Source organism: Erpetoichthys calabaricus, chromosome 4 (assembly GCF_900747795.2).
Source record: "Erpetoichthys calabaricus chromosome 4, fErpCal1.3, whole genome shotgun sequence".
NCBI lineage: Eukaryota > Metazoa > Chordata > Cladistia > Polypteriformes > Polypteridae > Erpetoichthys > Erpetoichthys calabaricus.
In genome coordinates, this window is record NC_041397.2 from 156,293,652 (window position 1) to 156,308,364 (window position 14,713).

At 35.2% G+C, this 14,713-nt stretch overlaps 1 protein-coding gene across 1 annotated transcript in view; it reads left to right on the forward strand.

Moving 5' to 3' along the window:
• Positions 1-14,713, forward strand: part of ltn1 (listerin E3 ubiquitin protein ligase 1) — a 284,812-nt gene that overhangs the window by 155,914 nt on the left and 114,185 nt on the right. The window contains exons 13-18 of the mRNA XM_051925735.1: positions 1,133-1,372; positions 1,582-1,732; positions 4,306-4,456; positions 8,770-8,974; positions 10,143-10,305; positions 10,521-10,625. Coding sequence (XP_051781695.1) covers positions 1,133-1,372; positions 1,582-1,732; positions 4,306-4,456; positions 8,770-8,974; positions 10,143-10,305; positions 10,521-10,625 — 1,015 coding nt within the window. The remainder of the gene's footprint in view (positions 1-1,132; positions 1,373-1,581; positions 1,733-4,305; positions 4,457-8,769; positions 8,975-10,142; positions 10,306-10,520; positions 10,626-14,713) is intronic.

The following is a 14,713-nucleotide window of genomic DNA, read 5'->3' on the forward strand; positions in this document are numbered from 1 at the left end:
TTTATTTATATTTGGTCTAAAGTCTTCACACATTATACACTTCACGTCATTTTTAATATAACTTGGAAAAAGTTTCTGTTTTAGGGTATGTATTCAGCATTTCTTGCATCGCATTTCCTGTCATTCCATATTTACACAGATCATTCTAGACACGGAGCACACATGTAATGTATGTATTCCAAATAACAATATATTATTTACCCTATACAACTCCAGGCACCTCATACGCAGATAAAGATCCTTGAGCTGGGAGAACTTTTTGACCGAGTTGAGCTCCGTCATTTTGGGGATAGGACTTGGATGGGATAGCAGGCTGCTTGTGCAGTTCAACACATTTACAAAATAAAATACGCTGATGATGAGAGGTGTGAAGAAATTTAATGTGGGCTGGGATTCCGACTTTTTTCGTAGGCTTCAGGATTCTAATCTTAAGTGATCAAAATTCATTCCAGGATTATAACCAGCTTATAAGAAATGCCACAAACTTCTATGGGCCACATGAGTTGCCTGTATTGTCATCTTTTGTCTGAATAGACTACAATATTTACCTATCTGTCAAACACCTTTGCAATTTCCATGTGTCTTCCAAGTGTCCAACATTTGTGATAACTCTCTTAGTACGTAATGGAACACTCTTGTGTTATGAATATATTACCAAAGTAAGTACTGTTAGACTTTTAGCAAGTGCATTCATCTTGACTAAACAGAGAAATGTTTAAACACCTAAAACTTTACAATGGGATAAGACTGTATCATACAATTCAGTGTTAAATTAGACTCACTGCACAAAAAATATAAACATTTTTTTTTTTCTGAAACCTAATTAAAAGGTTTTTGATAGCTTTTCTGACTTGTCATATCAAATTACATTAAATTTTAATGGAGTTGTCTTTTGGTCAGAGGTGAAGTTCATATTTTAACCCAATGCATTGTGAAAAAGTCATTGGGACAGGGAATGGATGGAAAAATTTGTATTTTTCAACCATTTGAAATACTTACAAATACTCTGAACTTTAAATGAAAAGTATGCTAACCAAAATTCTATATGGCTATTTGTTTCTAATTATTTTGCCATGTTTCAATTTATGTGCATGTATTTATTTAAGTGCATTGTATTCTGCTCTTTTTCCAGATACATTGATTGACAAGATTTATGTTGAAAAAATAATTTTTAAACTTAATGGAGTTCTCTCAGGAGCCAAAAATCTGCCTGATTCTAGTAGCAGTGAGCCTGTATTATGTTTTATTTGTGATATAGTCTCCAGCTTCTTCAAAGTAGTTGGAGATTACACTTTACTTTTATCAGCTGAAGGAATTTTGTTAACAGTCTTTCAGCTGTGGGCCCAGAGACACAAAAATACTCATTCAACAGGTAAATCATTTTCATAACTTTAAGTAAGTAAGTATTTTTGATTAGTTTTGCATCTTCGTAAAACTTGTATGTAATGTTCCATATAGGCATGGTCAATGTAGTCATTTTTGTTAATAATAATAGATGTTGTTATTGTGGCTAAAATAATAGCCCTATGTTTCATAATTTTAGTGATATAGGACATTATACTCTAATATTATCTCTTCTAGATTATTTTCTGCAAAAACTGTATTTTGCCTTCATTACTGGTGTACAATCCCTAGTTGGGAAAGCTGTGGAGTTGCAAGAAATAAACTTTATTCATGATTGTGCATTATGGGTAAAAAATGAACTTCTGGATGCATCTTTTAGTGTTAAGAGGTAAGTTATACAAGAATCAGCTATAAGATATCTCTAGGAAAAAAAACTTCTAACATTGTTCTCTTAAGCAAATTCATGACAATACAGATTTGATATGACCAGGTAATTATTTTTTGCAGTACATAATTATTTGGAAACTTATACTGATCTGCATTTCTTGCCGATTCCTGCATATTGTGGAGTTCTTGTTTTGTTATGAAAAAGTGTTCACAAAAGGCACTTTAACCACTATAAAACAAGAATACTTCAACACTGACTAATGCTGGCTGCCTCAGTTTTGATTTCTTACAGTGTGTTAGAAACCCCTTGTTCACAAGGCAGTCCCTCACTGGATCTGCAAACGTGTCAATCCATCTTCGGATTGCTTCTCCTGAAAGGACTATACTTCAGAATATTCTAGCAAAAGCCAGGAGCCACCACAAGGGCTGTTGTTGCTAATTTTTTCTTACCCTAATAGCAACCTTTGAAAGGGCTGCACAAAGGATTTGCTTGAAAGCCTTCCCATGCCAGGTCACAACAGATTCTCAGATTGCTTCTTCTGAAAGAACTTCATCTGGACAAACACAGCCTTATATTAACCCTCATTAATCATTGTTAAATGTCTGCAAACACAAGATAACTTCAGCGAGGTAATACCAAGACTGTATGTCAATCATTATTAATATTTATTTGTAGATAAAACAAAGGCATGGATGTTGAATATGAAAGCATACAAACCAAATGATTTAAATCATGGTCACATGGCAAGATTTGTATCAGGTGGTAGCTTCAGCTTTAATTAGATAGATAGATAGATAGATAGATAGATAGTTGTAGGCTTTATCTTCTAAAGCTGTGATTGTCTGTCTAGAGCTGATTCCTTCAAGTGTTGCTTAAAGTAATCCCATATACAGTGAAACCTCGGCCACGAACATCTCAGAACACGTACAAATTGGGTTACGACCAAAAAGTTTGCCAAACTTTTGCATCTATTCACGACCACACACTCGGGTGACGAACAAGCCAGTTTCCCTTTAGGTTCGTACGCACCAATGATTTCCGCACGTGTTCAGTCTTTCCCTGTGCATTCGCTGTGAACTCTTTGTGCTCTATTTCGTTTCCCTTCTGGTTTCTACGCGCCAGTGATTTATGCACATGTTCAGTATCTCTCTGTATAGTACATTGTTCTCGGTCAGATGTGCATCGCGCAGAGGGACTTTGTGGTATAGCGGGTCCACAGCTCACGTCAAGAGGCCTGTTTTAAATAAATAATTGCCGCACTTGCAGCTTAGTGAGGGGGCGTGATGGTTGAGTGGCTGAAGCAGTTCCAGGGGAATTTGTGGTATGGGCGTTTCTCACCTAAGTGTACAGTGATTGCTACAGCTGCCACGTCCTCTTCATAAATAGAAGCGCAAGGTGGCTAAAGGGAGGAAAAAGAAAAGAAAGACCGAGGTTGCGGAGTGAGGAAGTAAGCAGGAAGCAGTGTGGAAAGAACCGGTGTGAGCAAGCGAGCGCATGGTCACAGGCAGGCAGCTGGACAGTGAGCCCAAGCAGGGATGTTTGGCCAACACGCAGTGAGGCAGGAGGAAGCGGTCGCTCCAGCTGAACAATCAAGGAGCCGGAGCGACCAGAAGAAGGACGGCTAGCCGCGTAGGGCCGAGAAGGAATTATGGTCGTGACCCGAGGTTCCACTGTACTGTATTTTTATCAATAAAATGTCTTTATGTTAGGAAGAAAAAAGTCACTGTGAGATCTCTAAAACCACTTTTTTAATTTTTATAATAAGTTTTTGGGCAGTCACCATAAACTGGTGAGATTGCAGAGAGAATGAAGATTATGTTTATAAGTGTTTAGATTCCCCACCATCGTTAAATAGCTTCCAAGCCCCAACCATTTACTGCAAATATTGTATACTGCATGGGTTAATTTTGGGAAGATGGTACTTAACAAACTATATGGTGTAACTATTAAGGGCATAATTTTGTGTTACTCTTTGTGTAGTTTTTGACTTTCTTTTTCATTTGTTTGAAGGATGCATTTTTTTTCCTCTCAGCCTTTAGCTAAACTTTTATTTTTGCTTTACAAAACAGGTAGGCAACTAGATAATTTACAGATTGACTTCACATACAGGTATCTGTTCTAAACCTTAATTAATGATCAGGTTATAACTTAAAGTAAGTTGTGGGTTGCTTGGTAATTGCTTACTTTTGGTTACAGTGAAAATTGAGTTGTGGCAAAATTAATTAATTTGTTAGTTTAATTTGTCTGTCCACCCATTATCAAATCCATTAATCTAGTTGAAGGTCATGGGGTCGGAGTCTATTCTTGGACTGGGTTCCAGTCTTTTTGTGATGTGTGGTTTGTTTCAGTATGAAAAAAGGTATCTCATATATTTATTTATCTATTTGTGAATTTCCCCTTGGGATTAATAAAGTATCTATCTATCTATCTATCTATCTATCTATCTATCTATCTATCTATCTATCTATCTATCTATCTATCTATCTATCTATCTATCTATCTATCTATCTATCTATTAAATCTTCATTAAAATGTTTTCTGATCAAGTGTTTTTTTCTCTTTTGTGTCTTTAGCCTGCAGGTACTTGTTTCAGCCGTGTGCTGCTTGGTGGAAAATGTTATCAAGATTAATCCCTCTAGCACTTTGTTATTACAAATGTTTCTGGATGATGTAACACCTGATGATTCTCAGTGGCAGATGATCAGAGAGCAGCTTTCTTTGGAGGTTGTGTCTTAGAATATTTGTAACAAAAAAAATTTTCCTTTCATTTTTTATTCATGGTTTCATAACTGTTAACTCTGGGAGTTTTTTGTCCCAACAATGCAATGTAATTACACTTAGTTTAATTTTAACATAGTGTGTTTTATGCAATAATTAAAATTGTTACAGAAAAATATATCTTTTTAAAGTTACGTCATAATGACCGTAAACATAAAAACACAAAAAGGGAGAAAACAGCTTTTCTTTGGCTTTTGAACTTACAAATACATACTCCACAAATATTTTCTGAGTTTATGAGCTGTTGTGTAATTTAGCTTGCACTTATTTTATAACAGTAACATCCTCGTGCTTGTACATGAAAATAATGTGAGAAGCTGAGATTTATCTTAGGAAGAAAAACATCCTTCACACATTATACAGTTCATGTCGACATTTTGTCATTTATTACTAAAACAGGAAAAACGTTTCTGTTTTAAAAGATGTGTTTACATAAATTGTTGTAGACACGGAACACACATGAAATGCATGTGTTCCAAATAACAATCTATTATTTCCCCTGTAACACTCCAGCACTTCCCTCCAAGATTATCAAGGCTTGAGCTGGGAGAACTTCTTGCCCTTTCTGTGGCGGTGGGGGGGATGGTATAGCAGGCTGCTTGTCTTGATCGACACATTTACAAGAAAAGACACTGATGGAGAGGTGCAAAGGGATTTAAGGTGGGCCGGGTTTACGAGTTTTTTCATAGGCTTTGGTAATTCTAGTGTTAAGTCCTGAGATGCACTTGGTTACTCTCCTCTGCACAGCTTCAAGTACTGCTATGTCTTTCTTGTACTCTGATGATCAGAACTGTACACAATACTCCAAATGTGGTCTTACTGAGTGCATTATATCTTGTAGTGGTCTTTATTACAAAATCAAGAATAGTGAGAAAGAAACATTGTTTCTGAAATTTAAAAATGCTTTATATCCAGCACTAGAAGTGTACATCAACCACAGTGGAGTGTAAAAAAACAAAAAAAAACAAACAAACAATAAATAAACTTATTGCTCAGCGCTGCTTCAAATGATGCTATATTACATACAGAATTACAGAATATGGGAATCAAATTTCAAAAATAAATCTGGGTGTAATTTGAAAGTAAAAATGACACAAAGAACACCAAAGGGTTTATATTATATTATTATAGTTTGAGGATAACGTCCCTTGACTTAAATTCAACAATTTTTATGATATAACCTAACCTGTTGTTTGCCATTTTAATTGCTTCTGTGCATGTCTTAGTCAATGAGGAAAATGTTGTGTAAACATGTACCCCTAAATCCTTTTCTGAGGTTGTTTGCTCCGTGTGGAACACTCTCCTCTTATTTGTACCCTTTGTCTCCTACTGGTTAACCAACTAGTGATCCAGTTTTGTAGGTTACCGTGATACCTACAGCTTTTAGTTTCAGAATTAACCTTTGGTTTGGGACTGCATCAAATGCTTTTTGAAAGATGAGGTAAATCATGTCATATGCTTTGTTTTTGTCAATTAAATACAAATACAACTGCAAAATACCATATCAACCTGATACCTAGACCACAAAAGATGTTCAAGATCGAAATCTATGTGTCTGGCATCAAAATATGATAGACATAAAGCATAAACTAAAACGTTTGCCCTGTAGCTGTATTAAATATACTAGTGCTGTGAAAAGGATATAAATCACAAGTAATTTTAAGAATTTGGTGCACTAAATATTAATGTGTTTGTGACTAGAGAAATGTAAGGAGCTCAGGAATGCCATACACACAGGCATACACAGTAAATGAATAAAATGTAAAACAGAAAAATGTGGTTTATTCCTTTGCCACGTTAATATTTTGGGACAGTTCTTCTTTATACACCACAGAAAAAAGGGGTGTCCATGTTTTTATTAGCATCAGAACAAACAAAGCTTTCTTGATAGCCACAAACTGGTGACGGTACAAACCAACACAGTATTGATACACAAAACATTAACACAATTTATATCCTCTGTATATGTGGGGATTTGCGGAAGAAATAGAAATCATTAAAGTGCTTTCAACTATATTTGACAACACCTCATAATTTGTTACTTGAATGGTCTGTTCAACGACAGTGACCATAGCCCTAGCATAACAGTTTTTGCCTCTTCAAAAGTTGTTCTGCTGCCAGATACAAACAGTTATTTCTCCTCCTAAAAGTTGCTTTCATGGTGTACAGCTAATCCAGGAATCAGATGAAGGAAGTAAAAAAAATCAAGTGTAGCCACTTGCACATGTCTTTTGCAGTTTGCATGAACTTTTTTAATATTTCTGCCATTTTAAGTTAATTTAAGTAAGTTTTGGGACATATAAAGACAGAACTAGAGAAGTATTTGTTATAGAACATTAACACTAGAATCCCTGGAGCGTCTTTGTTTTGTAAATGTGTCATTCAGCTCAGGCAGCAAGCAGACTGCTTTCCCATACCCCACCCCACCCCAAATTCTCCAAGCTCAAGTCTGTTTGTCTGGGCGCTGATGAGGAGATGCAAAGGAATTTAAGGTGGCCCAGCATTATGGCTTTTTTCTTAGGCGTCAGGGATTCTATTGTTAAACATATAAAGCAGGATCATATCATTCAGGAATGCTTTTTAGTATGCCATCTTGTATTCCATTCTTTCTTTTAAATTATGCAGTTTTAAATTTGAGAGTCCTTTAGTTGCATTTCCTTCAGACTCCGTTGGGTATTGTCCGGCCAATCTGCCATAAAGCCCAGATAAGGAGTCCTGCAGTGGAGGTTGCTATTAGGCTTAACTCTCATTTGGTGTGTATGTATTTCCTTCTTGATGCTCATTAGAGCATTATTCTTGATATTGTTGCTATCAAGAGGCAACAATTACGTGCTGCTCTTAGCTCAGTATGTTTCTTTATTATGTTTTCCTTCAACTTCTTCTCCTACTACTTTTAATATTGTTGCTGTTATCATCTTTGTTGTGAAAACTTAGTGGTTTCAGACCTTATAAAATAAGGTGTTTGCCTTTCCTAATAATATGCAATCATCTGAATTTACCACAGGTGGACTCCAAATAAGTAGAAACATCTTAATGATGATCAGTTGAATTGGATATACCAGATTCAGAAGTGTCATATTAAAGGTTCTGAGTTCTTGAGTCAATATAACAGTTTCGTTTTTTATTTTTAATAAATTTGCAAAAATTCCCAAAAACCTGTTTTTGCTTTGTATTAGGTGAAAAAATTATTTAAATGACAAACGCAATGCTGAAACATAAAACAAAATGTGTAAAATGTGAAGGGGTCTGAATACTTTCTGGAGACACTGTGTATGTATATAAATATATAAAAAATCTGGCAGCAACAGAACACATTAGCTTCACTTACATATTGGTGATTTTTTCCCCCAAGTGGTTTGCTTTTGTTAGCAATTCCTAAACATTGAAAATGTATTTTTTTTAAAAAAAAGTGTGAAACTGTTTTTAAGCTCTTATTTTAAAAAAACTCAGTTAAAAAAAACCTTATGAAAAAAGCAACACTGCCACCATACTTTTTTTGGCATAAGTTTAAATTTGCAAGGCAAAATAAGCATTGATTTTCCAAAAAGAAAGTTGGATAACTTAATTGAACTTTTTTTCACTGAAGCCTAAAATAACCCTAAAGTTGCATACATGTTTTAGACTGTTTAGTCATACATTTCTGAAGATACATCTGTTTCACTTTAACATTTTTACATGATATACATAGCCACTGCACTAGGTAGCTTAAAAGGTGTCATTTTAGTTAAAATTAATATTAACAGATTTTATAAGTATACCAATTTCAGTGGCCTCACTTACTTTTAAAATTGATCCCACATTTTTTTCTACCCATTGTTTTGATATTGGAAATATTGTTAATACTGTATTTTCTGCCATGTTCTGGATTGGTAACCTATCTTGAGCGCATTACTGTCCATTTATCACAGGTTATTCGTAAACAGCATTAGATATTCTCTCTTGCTTTTTAATTTTTACCATTGACAAAATATAGCCATATACAGTAACTGCTATTTCACATGGTACCATTTTCAATTAATAAGAAGAAAGTCTTTCACCATATAAAAGCTGGCTACTTGTAATGTAAAGGTTAGATGATCTAATCTAAAGGTTCTAGAGTATTGCTCTTATGAAAGCACTTCTAAGAATGTAATTTACTTATTTAAACTTTTCTTTCCTTTTTATTTCATATTTCGTATTGCTACTACTGCTTTTTACAGTAGTTTTACATGTTAACATTTTTTTTTTTTTTTTTTTTTAACTTTTTGGTATCTTGACAGTGGCTTAGGAAACCTTTGACAAATGGTTGGCTTTATATAAGCTGCAAATATCATTCTTTGGACCAATGCACATTTCACTCTTCAGTCAGCATTCCTACACACCTGTGTTATACTGCATTGTTAACTCAAACACTTTTGATCATTTTGGATTCTGAAGACTTAAATGACAAAGATAAATTAGATTTTGTTAAAGCTGGAAATACAGGTAAGGCTCTCTTGGGAAATGTTTATCCTTCTTTAAGTTTTAAGGAACAATATTTTTTGCATATGTTGTACCATAAAATAACTTTTTTAAAAGAATGTAAGTATAAATGGAATATTCAATCATAAATTATATGAAGTAGAAATATTTCTCTTAATTGTTATCTATGCAGTTAAATATTTTGTCTAAAATGTGAATTTCCCATTGGGATTAATAAAGTATCTATCTATCTATCTATCTATCTATCTATCTATCTATCTATCTATCTATCTATCTATCTATCTATCTCTCTATCTCTCTCTATCTATCTATCTATCTATCTATCTATCTATCTATCTATCTATCTATCTATCTATCTATCTATCTATCTATCTATCTATCTATCTATCTATCTATCTATCTAATACTATGTCAGTTATTTACCAGTAATGTACATTTAAACACTTATTTAATTATGAGCAAGTGTGGAATTGTCAACAATAATACATGTTTCTGTTTATATTTTATTTGTCAGAATCAAATAGGTTAACATGCTGCTAACAAATGCATCTCCACGCAAGACATGCAGGTTAGGTGGATTGGCGATTCTAAATTGGCCCTAGTGTATGCTTGGTGTGTGGGTGTGTTTGTGTGTGTCCTGCGGTGGGTTGGCACCCTGCCCGGGATTGGTTCCTGCCTTGTGCCCTGTGTTGGCTGGGATTGGCTACAGCAGACCCCCGTGACCCTGTATTCGGATTCAGCGGGTTGGAAAATGGATGGATGGATGAAACAACATTGAACAAGGGATGTGAACTTTCTAGAATGCATTAGTATATTATATATACAACTCATCAATTCTTGATAGTCTCAAATGTCGAAGGTGTTTGTTTTCATTTAATCATTTATGGTAGTCTTTCAAATTTACTGAAAAGATTTTTTTTATGGTAGTAGCAATGCCACACTAGCACTGCATTTAAAAATATGGATTAAACTATTCAGTAGAGACTTCCATCATAATATAAACTGTTACATGTCTGAAATGTATTGAATTATATTAAATTAAAGCCCATCATTTTTGAGAATTTTATGTTTTGTGCAGTTTGTATGAAATGGCTATATAAAAAAAAAAAGTTACCTCTGAAATGTTTACATGCCTAATGTGAAATTTCCTCTTGTGCTGTGATATGTTTAGTTGCAGAAATGCTTTATTCACTGCAGTGGTGTGACGAGCTTGAAGTCTTGCCGTCTGCAATCTCAGAATATTGCAGTATGCTGAAAGAAATGAAAATCACATATGACAGGATAATCAAAGAAGCGGTCAAATTGTTTCCTGTTCTAGATATTCTCTATTTCAGGTAATTATTTCTTGTTTGTTAGAATCTATAGAAAAATGTTTTTAAGGATAAGAATAAGTTTGACAAAATGAGAGGACTATTTAGTGTGTCATAGTCTTTTGGTTTATTAATTCAGTAGCTAAGCTCTCCAACTAATTCAGACACTTTATATTTTTGTTCCTTAGTTGTTCTTAGACACCATGAAATGAAGTCATAAGTTTAATTTTTCTCAATAGGTCTCTTAATTTTGGGTCATTATGGTCCATGACTTTTGGAAAATATTTAGAAACCCATGGAGTAACTGGAAATGATATGAATAAACTTTATGGATCAATTGATAGGTAAGTGATTTAATATTTGCATGACAAATGTAAAATAGAAAAATTCAAGCACACTTAATCAATATTGAAATATTGTCGATATTGAAATTTGTGTACTGGCATTGGACACACTTTGCAATATAATGTGTGTGTGTCCTATGAGCATATGGTTTTCTAATTAGAAGTACATCAGGGTTAGACATTATTTTAAGATGTTGTTTATCAAGTCAAGTAGTTAATTTAAACCTCAAACTGGGAGATTTTTTTAGTTCTTTTCATAAAATGACATATTAATGGAAATAGGTTAGTTCTGGTGGGAACCTTTTCTATTGGTTTGATTTACAAATAATTACCACTTCAAACTCTTGCTGAATAAATTCTCACTACTTATTGTTGAATTTATCTTTTTGTCTCATATAATCACCATAGCCCCTGCTGTTCTAGATCATGTCTGTGTATTACTTTCTTTAGTTCTCTGTTCTGGTGCAAAGCATCATCATACAACCCATTTTTATTTATTATCAATCTTCCAAGAGATTAAAAAAAATAAAAGTGTACAAAAAAGCAGCTTTATGGGACTCTGTGATTTGAATATGTCACCCCTTATGCTCAAGATTTTTGTGCCTAAATTATGTACCCAGAAATAAGCAGCTATTATTCTGCTTATATAATAAATGAGCTACAAAACTCCAAATTTTTAAACAAAATTTTTTTTACAATGAACATTTGTTTACACCAGTATAAACTAAATAAAACACAAAGAAACTTAGTGCTTTAGGGATTTTTCTCCCATAAATTGGATTTTACAATACATAATCAAGACATTTTATGACATTACTTTTGTGCCCCAATCTATCAGCTGCCATTGTACTAACTTTAGATGCTATATCATGTAGCATTGCAAAGTTGTACTCTTTGACACAAGGTGTCCCTCTTTTAGGAAACATTTAGTCTTTTGCACCTAAATAATTTCTCAAAGCAGATATAGCAGTTGCAGTTATGTATTTTTTTTTTAGGAAAAAAAGTATATATGCAAACGCACATATACAGTGGGTACGGAAAGTATTCAGACCCCCTTCAATTTTTCACTCTTTGTCATATTGCAGCCATTTGCTAAAATCATTTAAATTAATTTTTTCCCTCATTAATGTACACACAACACCCCATATTGACAGACAAAAAAAAGAATTTTTGAAATTGTTGCAAATTTATTAAAAAAGAAAAACTGAAATATCACATGGTCCTAAGTATTCAGACCCTTTGCTCTGTATTTAGTAGAAGCACACTTTTGAGCTAATACAGCCATGAGTCTTCTTGGGAAAGATGCAACAAGTTTTTCACACCTGGATTTGGGGATCCTCTGCCATTCCTCCTTGCAGATCCTCTCCAGTTCTGTCAGGTTGGATGGTAAACGTTGGTGGACAGCCATTTTTAGGTCTCTCCAGAGATGCTCAATTGAGTTTAAATCAGGGCTGTGGCTGGGCCATTCAAGAACAGTCACAGAGTTGTTGTGAAGCCACTCCTTCGTTGTTTTAGCTGTGTGCTTAGGGTCATTGTCTTATTGGAAGGTAAACCTTCGGCCCAGTCTGAGGTCCTTAGCACTCTAGAGAAGGTTTTTGTCCAGGATATCCCTGTACTTGGCCGCATTCATCTTTCCCTCGATTGCAACCAGTCGTCCTGTCCCTGCAGCTGAAAAACACCCCCACAGCATGATGCTGCCACTGCCATGCTTCACTGTGGGGACCGTATTGGACAAGTGATGAGCAGTGCCTGGTTGTCTCCACACATACCGCTTAGAATTAAGGCCAACTCCCGCATGGAGTTTGCTAAAAGACACCTGAAGGACTCTGAGATGGTGAGAAATAAGATTCTCTGGTCTGATGAGACCAAGATAGAACTTTTTGGCCTTAATTCTAAGCGGTATGTGTGGAGACAACCAGGCACTGCTCATCACTTGTCCAATACAGTCCCCACAGTGAAGAATGGCGGTGGCAGCATCATGCTGTGGGGGTGTTTTTCAGCTGCAGGGACAGGACGACTGGTTGCAATCGAGGGAAAGATGAATGCGGCCAAGTACAGGGATATCCTGGACAAAAACCTTCTCCAGAGTGCTAAGGACCTCAGACTGGGCCGAAGGTTTACCTTCCAACAAGACAATGACCGTAAGCACACAGCTAAAATAACTAAGGAGTGGCTTCACAACAACTCTGTGACTCTTCTTGAATGGCCCAGCCAGAGCCCTGACTTAAACCCAATTGAGCATCTCTGGAGAGACCTAAAAATGGCTGTCCACCAACGTTTACCATCCAACCTGACAGAACTGGAGAGAATCTGCAAGGAGGAATGGCAGAGGATCCCCAAATCCAGGTGTGAAAAACTTGTTGCATCTTTCCCAAGAAGACTCATGGCTGTATTAGCTCAAAAGGGTGCTTATACTAAATACTTAGCAAAGGGTCTGAATACTTAGGACCATGTGATATTTCAGTTTTTCTTTTTTAATAAATCTGCAACAATTTCAAAAATTCTTTTTTTTGTCTGTTAATATGGGGTGCTGTGTGAACATTAATGAGGGAAAAAATTAATTTAAATGATTTTAGCAAATGGCTGCAATATAACAAAGAGTGAAAAATTGAAGGGGGTCTGAATACTTTCCGTACCCACTGTACTACTGAATATCAATCTGAAGCAACAAATAAGCAATTTGTAACTAGATGCATATATTTACATACTCACCCAAACCTTACTTTTAAAATTATTTTTCTTGCTAATCTTTAAGACAATTTCTGGGTGATCAATTTTTTTATTTTTTTATTTTTTAACAATAGATGTGGGTTTTTGTGTTGCAATTCACCTATCTTCTTCTGCCTTGTGTTGCAATTTACTCACAGAAATTTAGCTTGCTTTCATTTATTTATTTATTTTTTGTTTTTGCTGCTTTTATCTTGCATTTCACATCTGGAATAAACAAAGCACGTATATACATTTTCATACCAGCTCCTTTCAGTGATAGGTTACAGGAGTGTGAACAGTGCCTTCCTAGCAACTCTGGGCGCAAGGCAGGAAACTGCTGTGGGAAGAGCTGCAGACAGTGCAAGTCACATACACCATATATACACCTAAACCAGTGTTTGTAAGCCACTTTAGTTCATTGTATAATTGGGAGGGGGTGGGGGGTTTCAGAGGGGTGAAGTGAGCACAATTAGAGAGCAAAGATAAAAATTTTGGTGTGAGGAATTATACCATGAATAAGTCACTAGCTGAAATGACTTCTTTTTTCTCTTATTTGTTTGTGACATAGTGATACGAGCAGGGTGATACAGTAACATTCAGTTGAAAGGGGGATCCTCACGTGTACAATACTAACCGGTAGTCTAACTTGAAATTTAAAGAGCACTGCTCAGAAAACTAACATCGGAACAACATACCTCTGATGTCCTTCTGGGTATGGCAATTATAGAATTCCATTACTTATATATCAAGCATAGACTTCATCAAGTGCATTGTTTTCAGTAGAGTCAAAACTATGATTAAGACTGTGAATCAAGCCTTGTGTGTTGATAGATAAAGATCAACTGCCACACATACAATATATTTGGTGTCCTTTACGTATAGCTGTGACATGTAGTACAATTGATCAATCATAGACAACTATAAATTACTGTAATGCTGTGAACATCTGCTATCCAATGGTAATGAGTTTTTCACTGTATGTGGCACAATGTAGGTGCAATCTTGGATAAAATCAGATTCATTTAGCTGTGACTTGCTGCTTGCCCACAGCGTATACAGTATTTCTGTAAATCACATATTTTACTAATGAAAGAGAAGAGACATCATGGAAAAGACACCCTTGGATATATAAAAATACAATTTTTGCATTTGATTGACTTCTAGGTTTATTTCAGTGTACACAAACAACTTTGAAATATGTCTTGTGCATAAGTGGCAGTAGTGTACAGTAACTTACTGTATTTCTGCTACTCTAGGAAAAAAAACCCACAGAGTTCATCAGTCTCGGGGTAACTCTCTCACACACTCACACTCAGTGTATACAAGAGGGCCAGCCAGACCTGTACATCTTCAGAAACCAGGTGACTTTGAGAAAATCC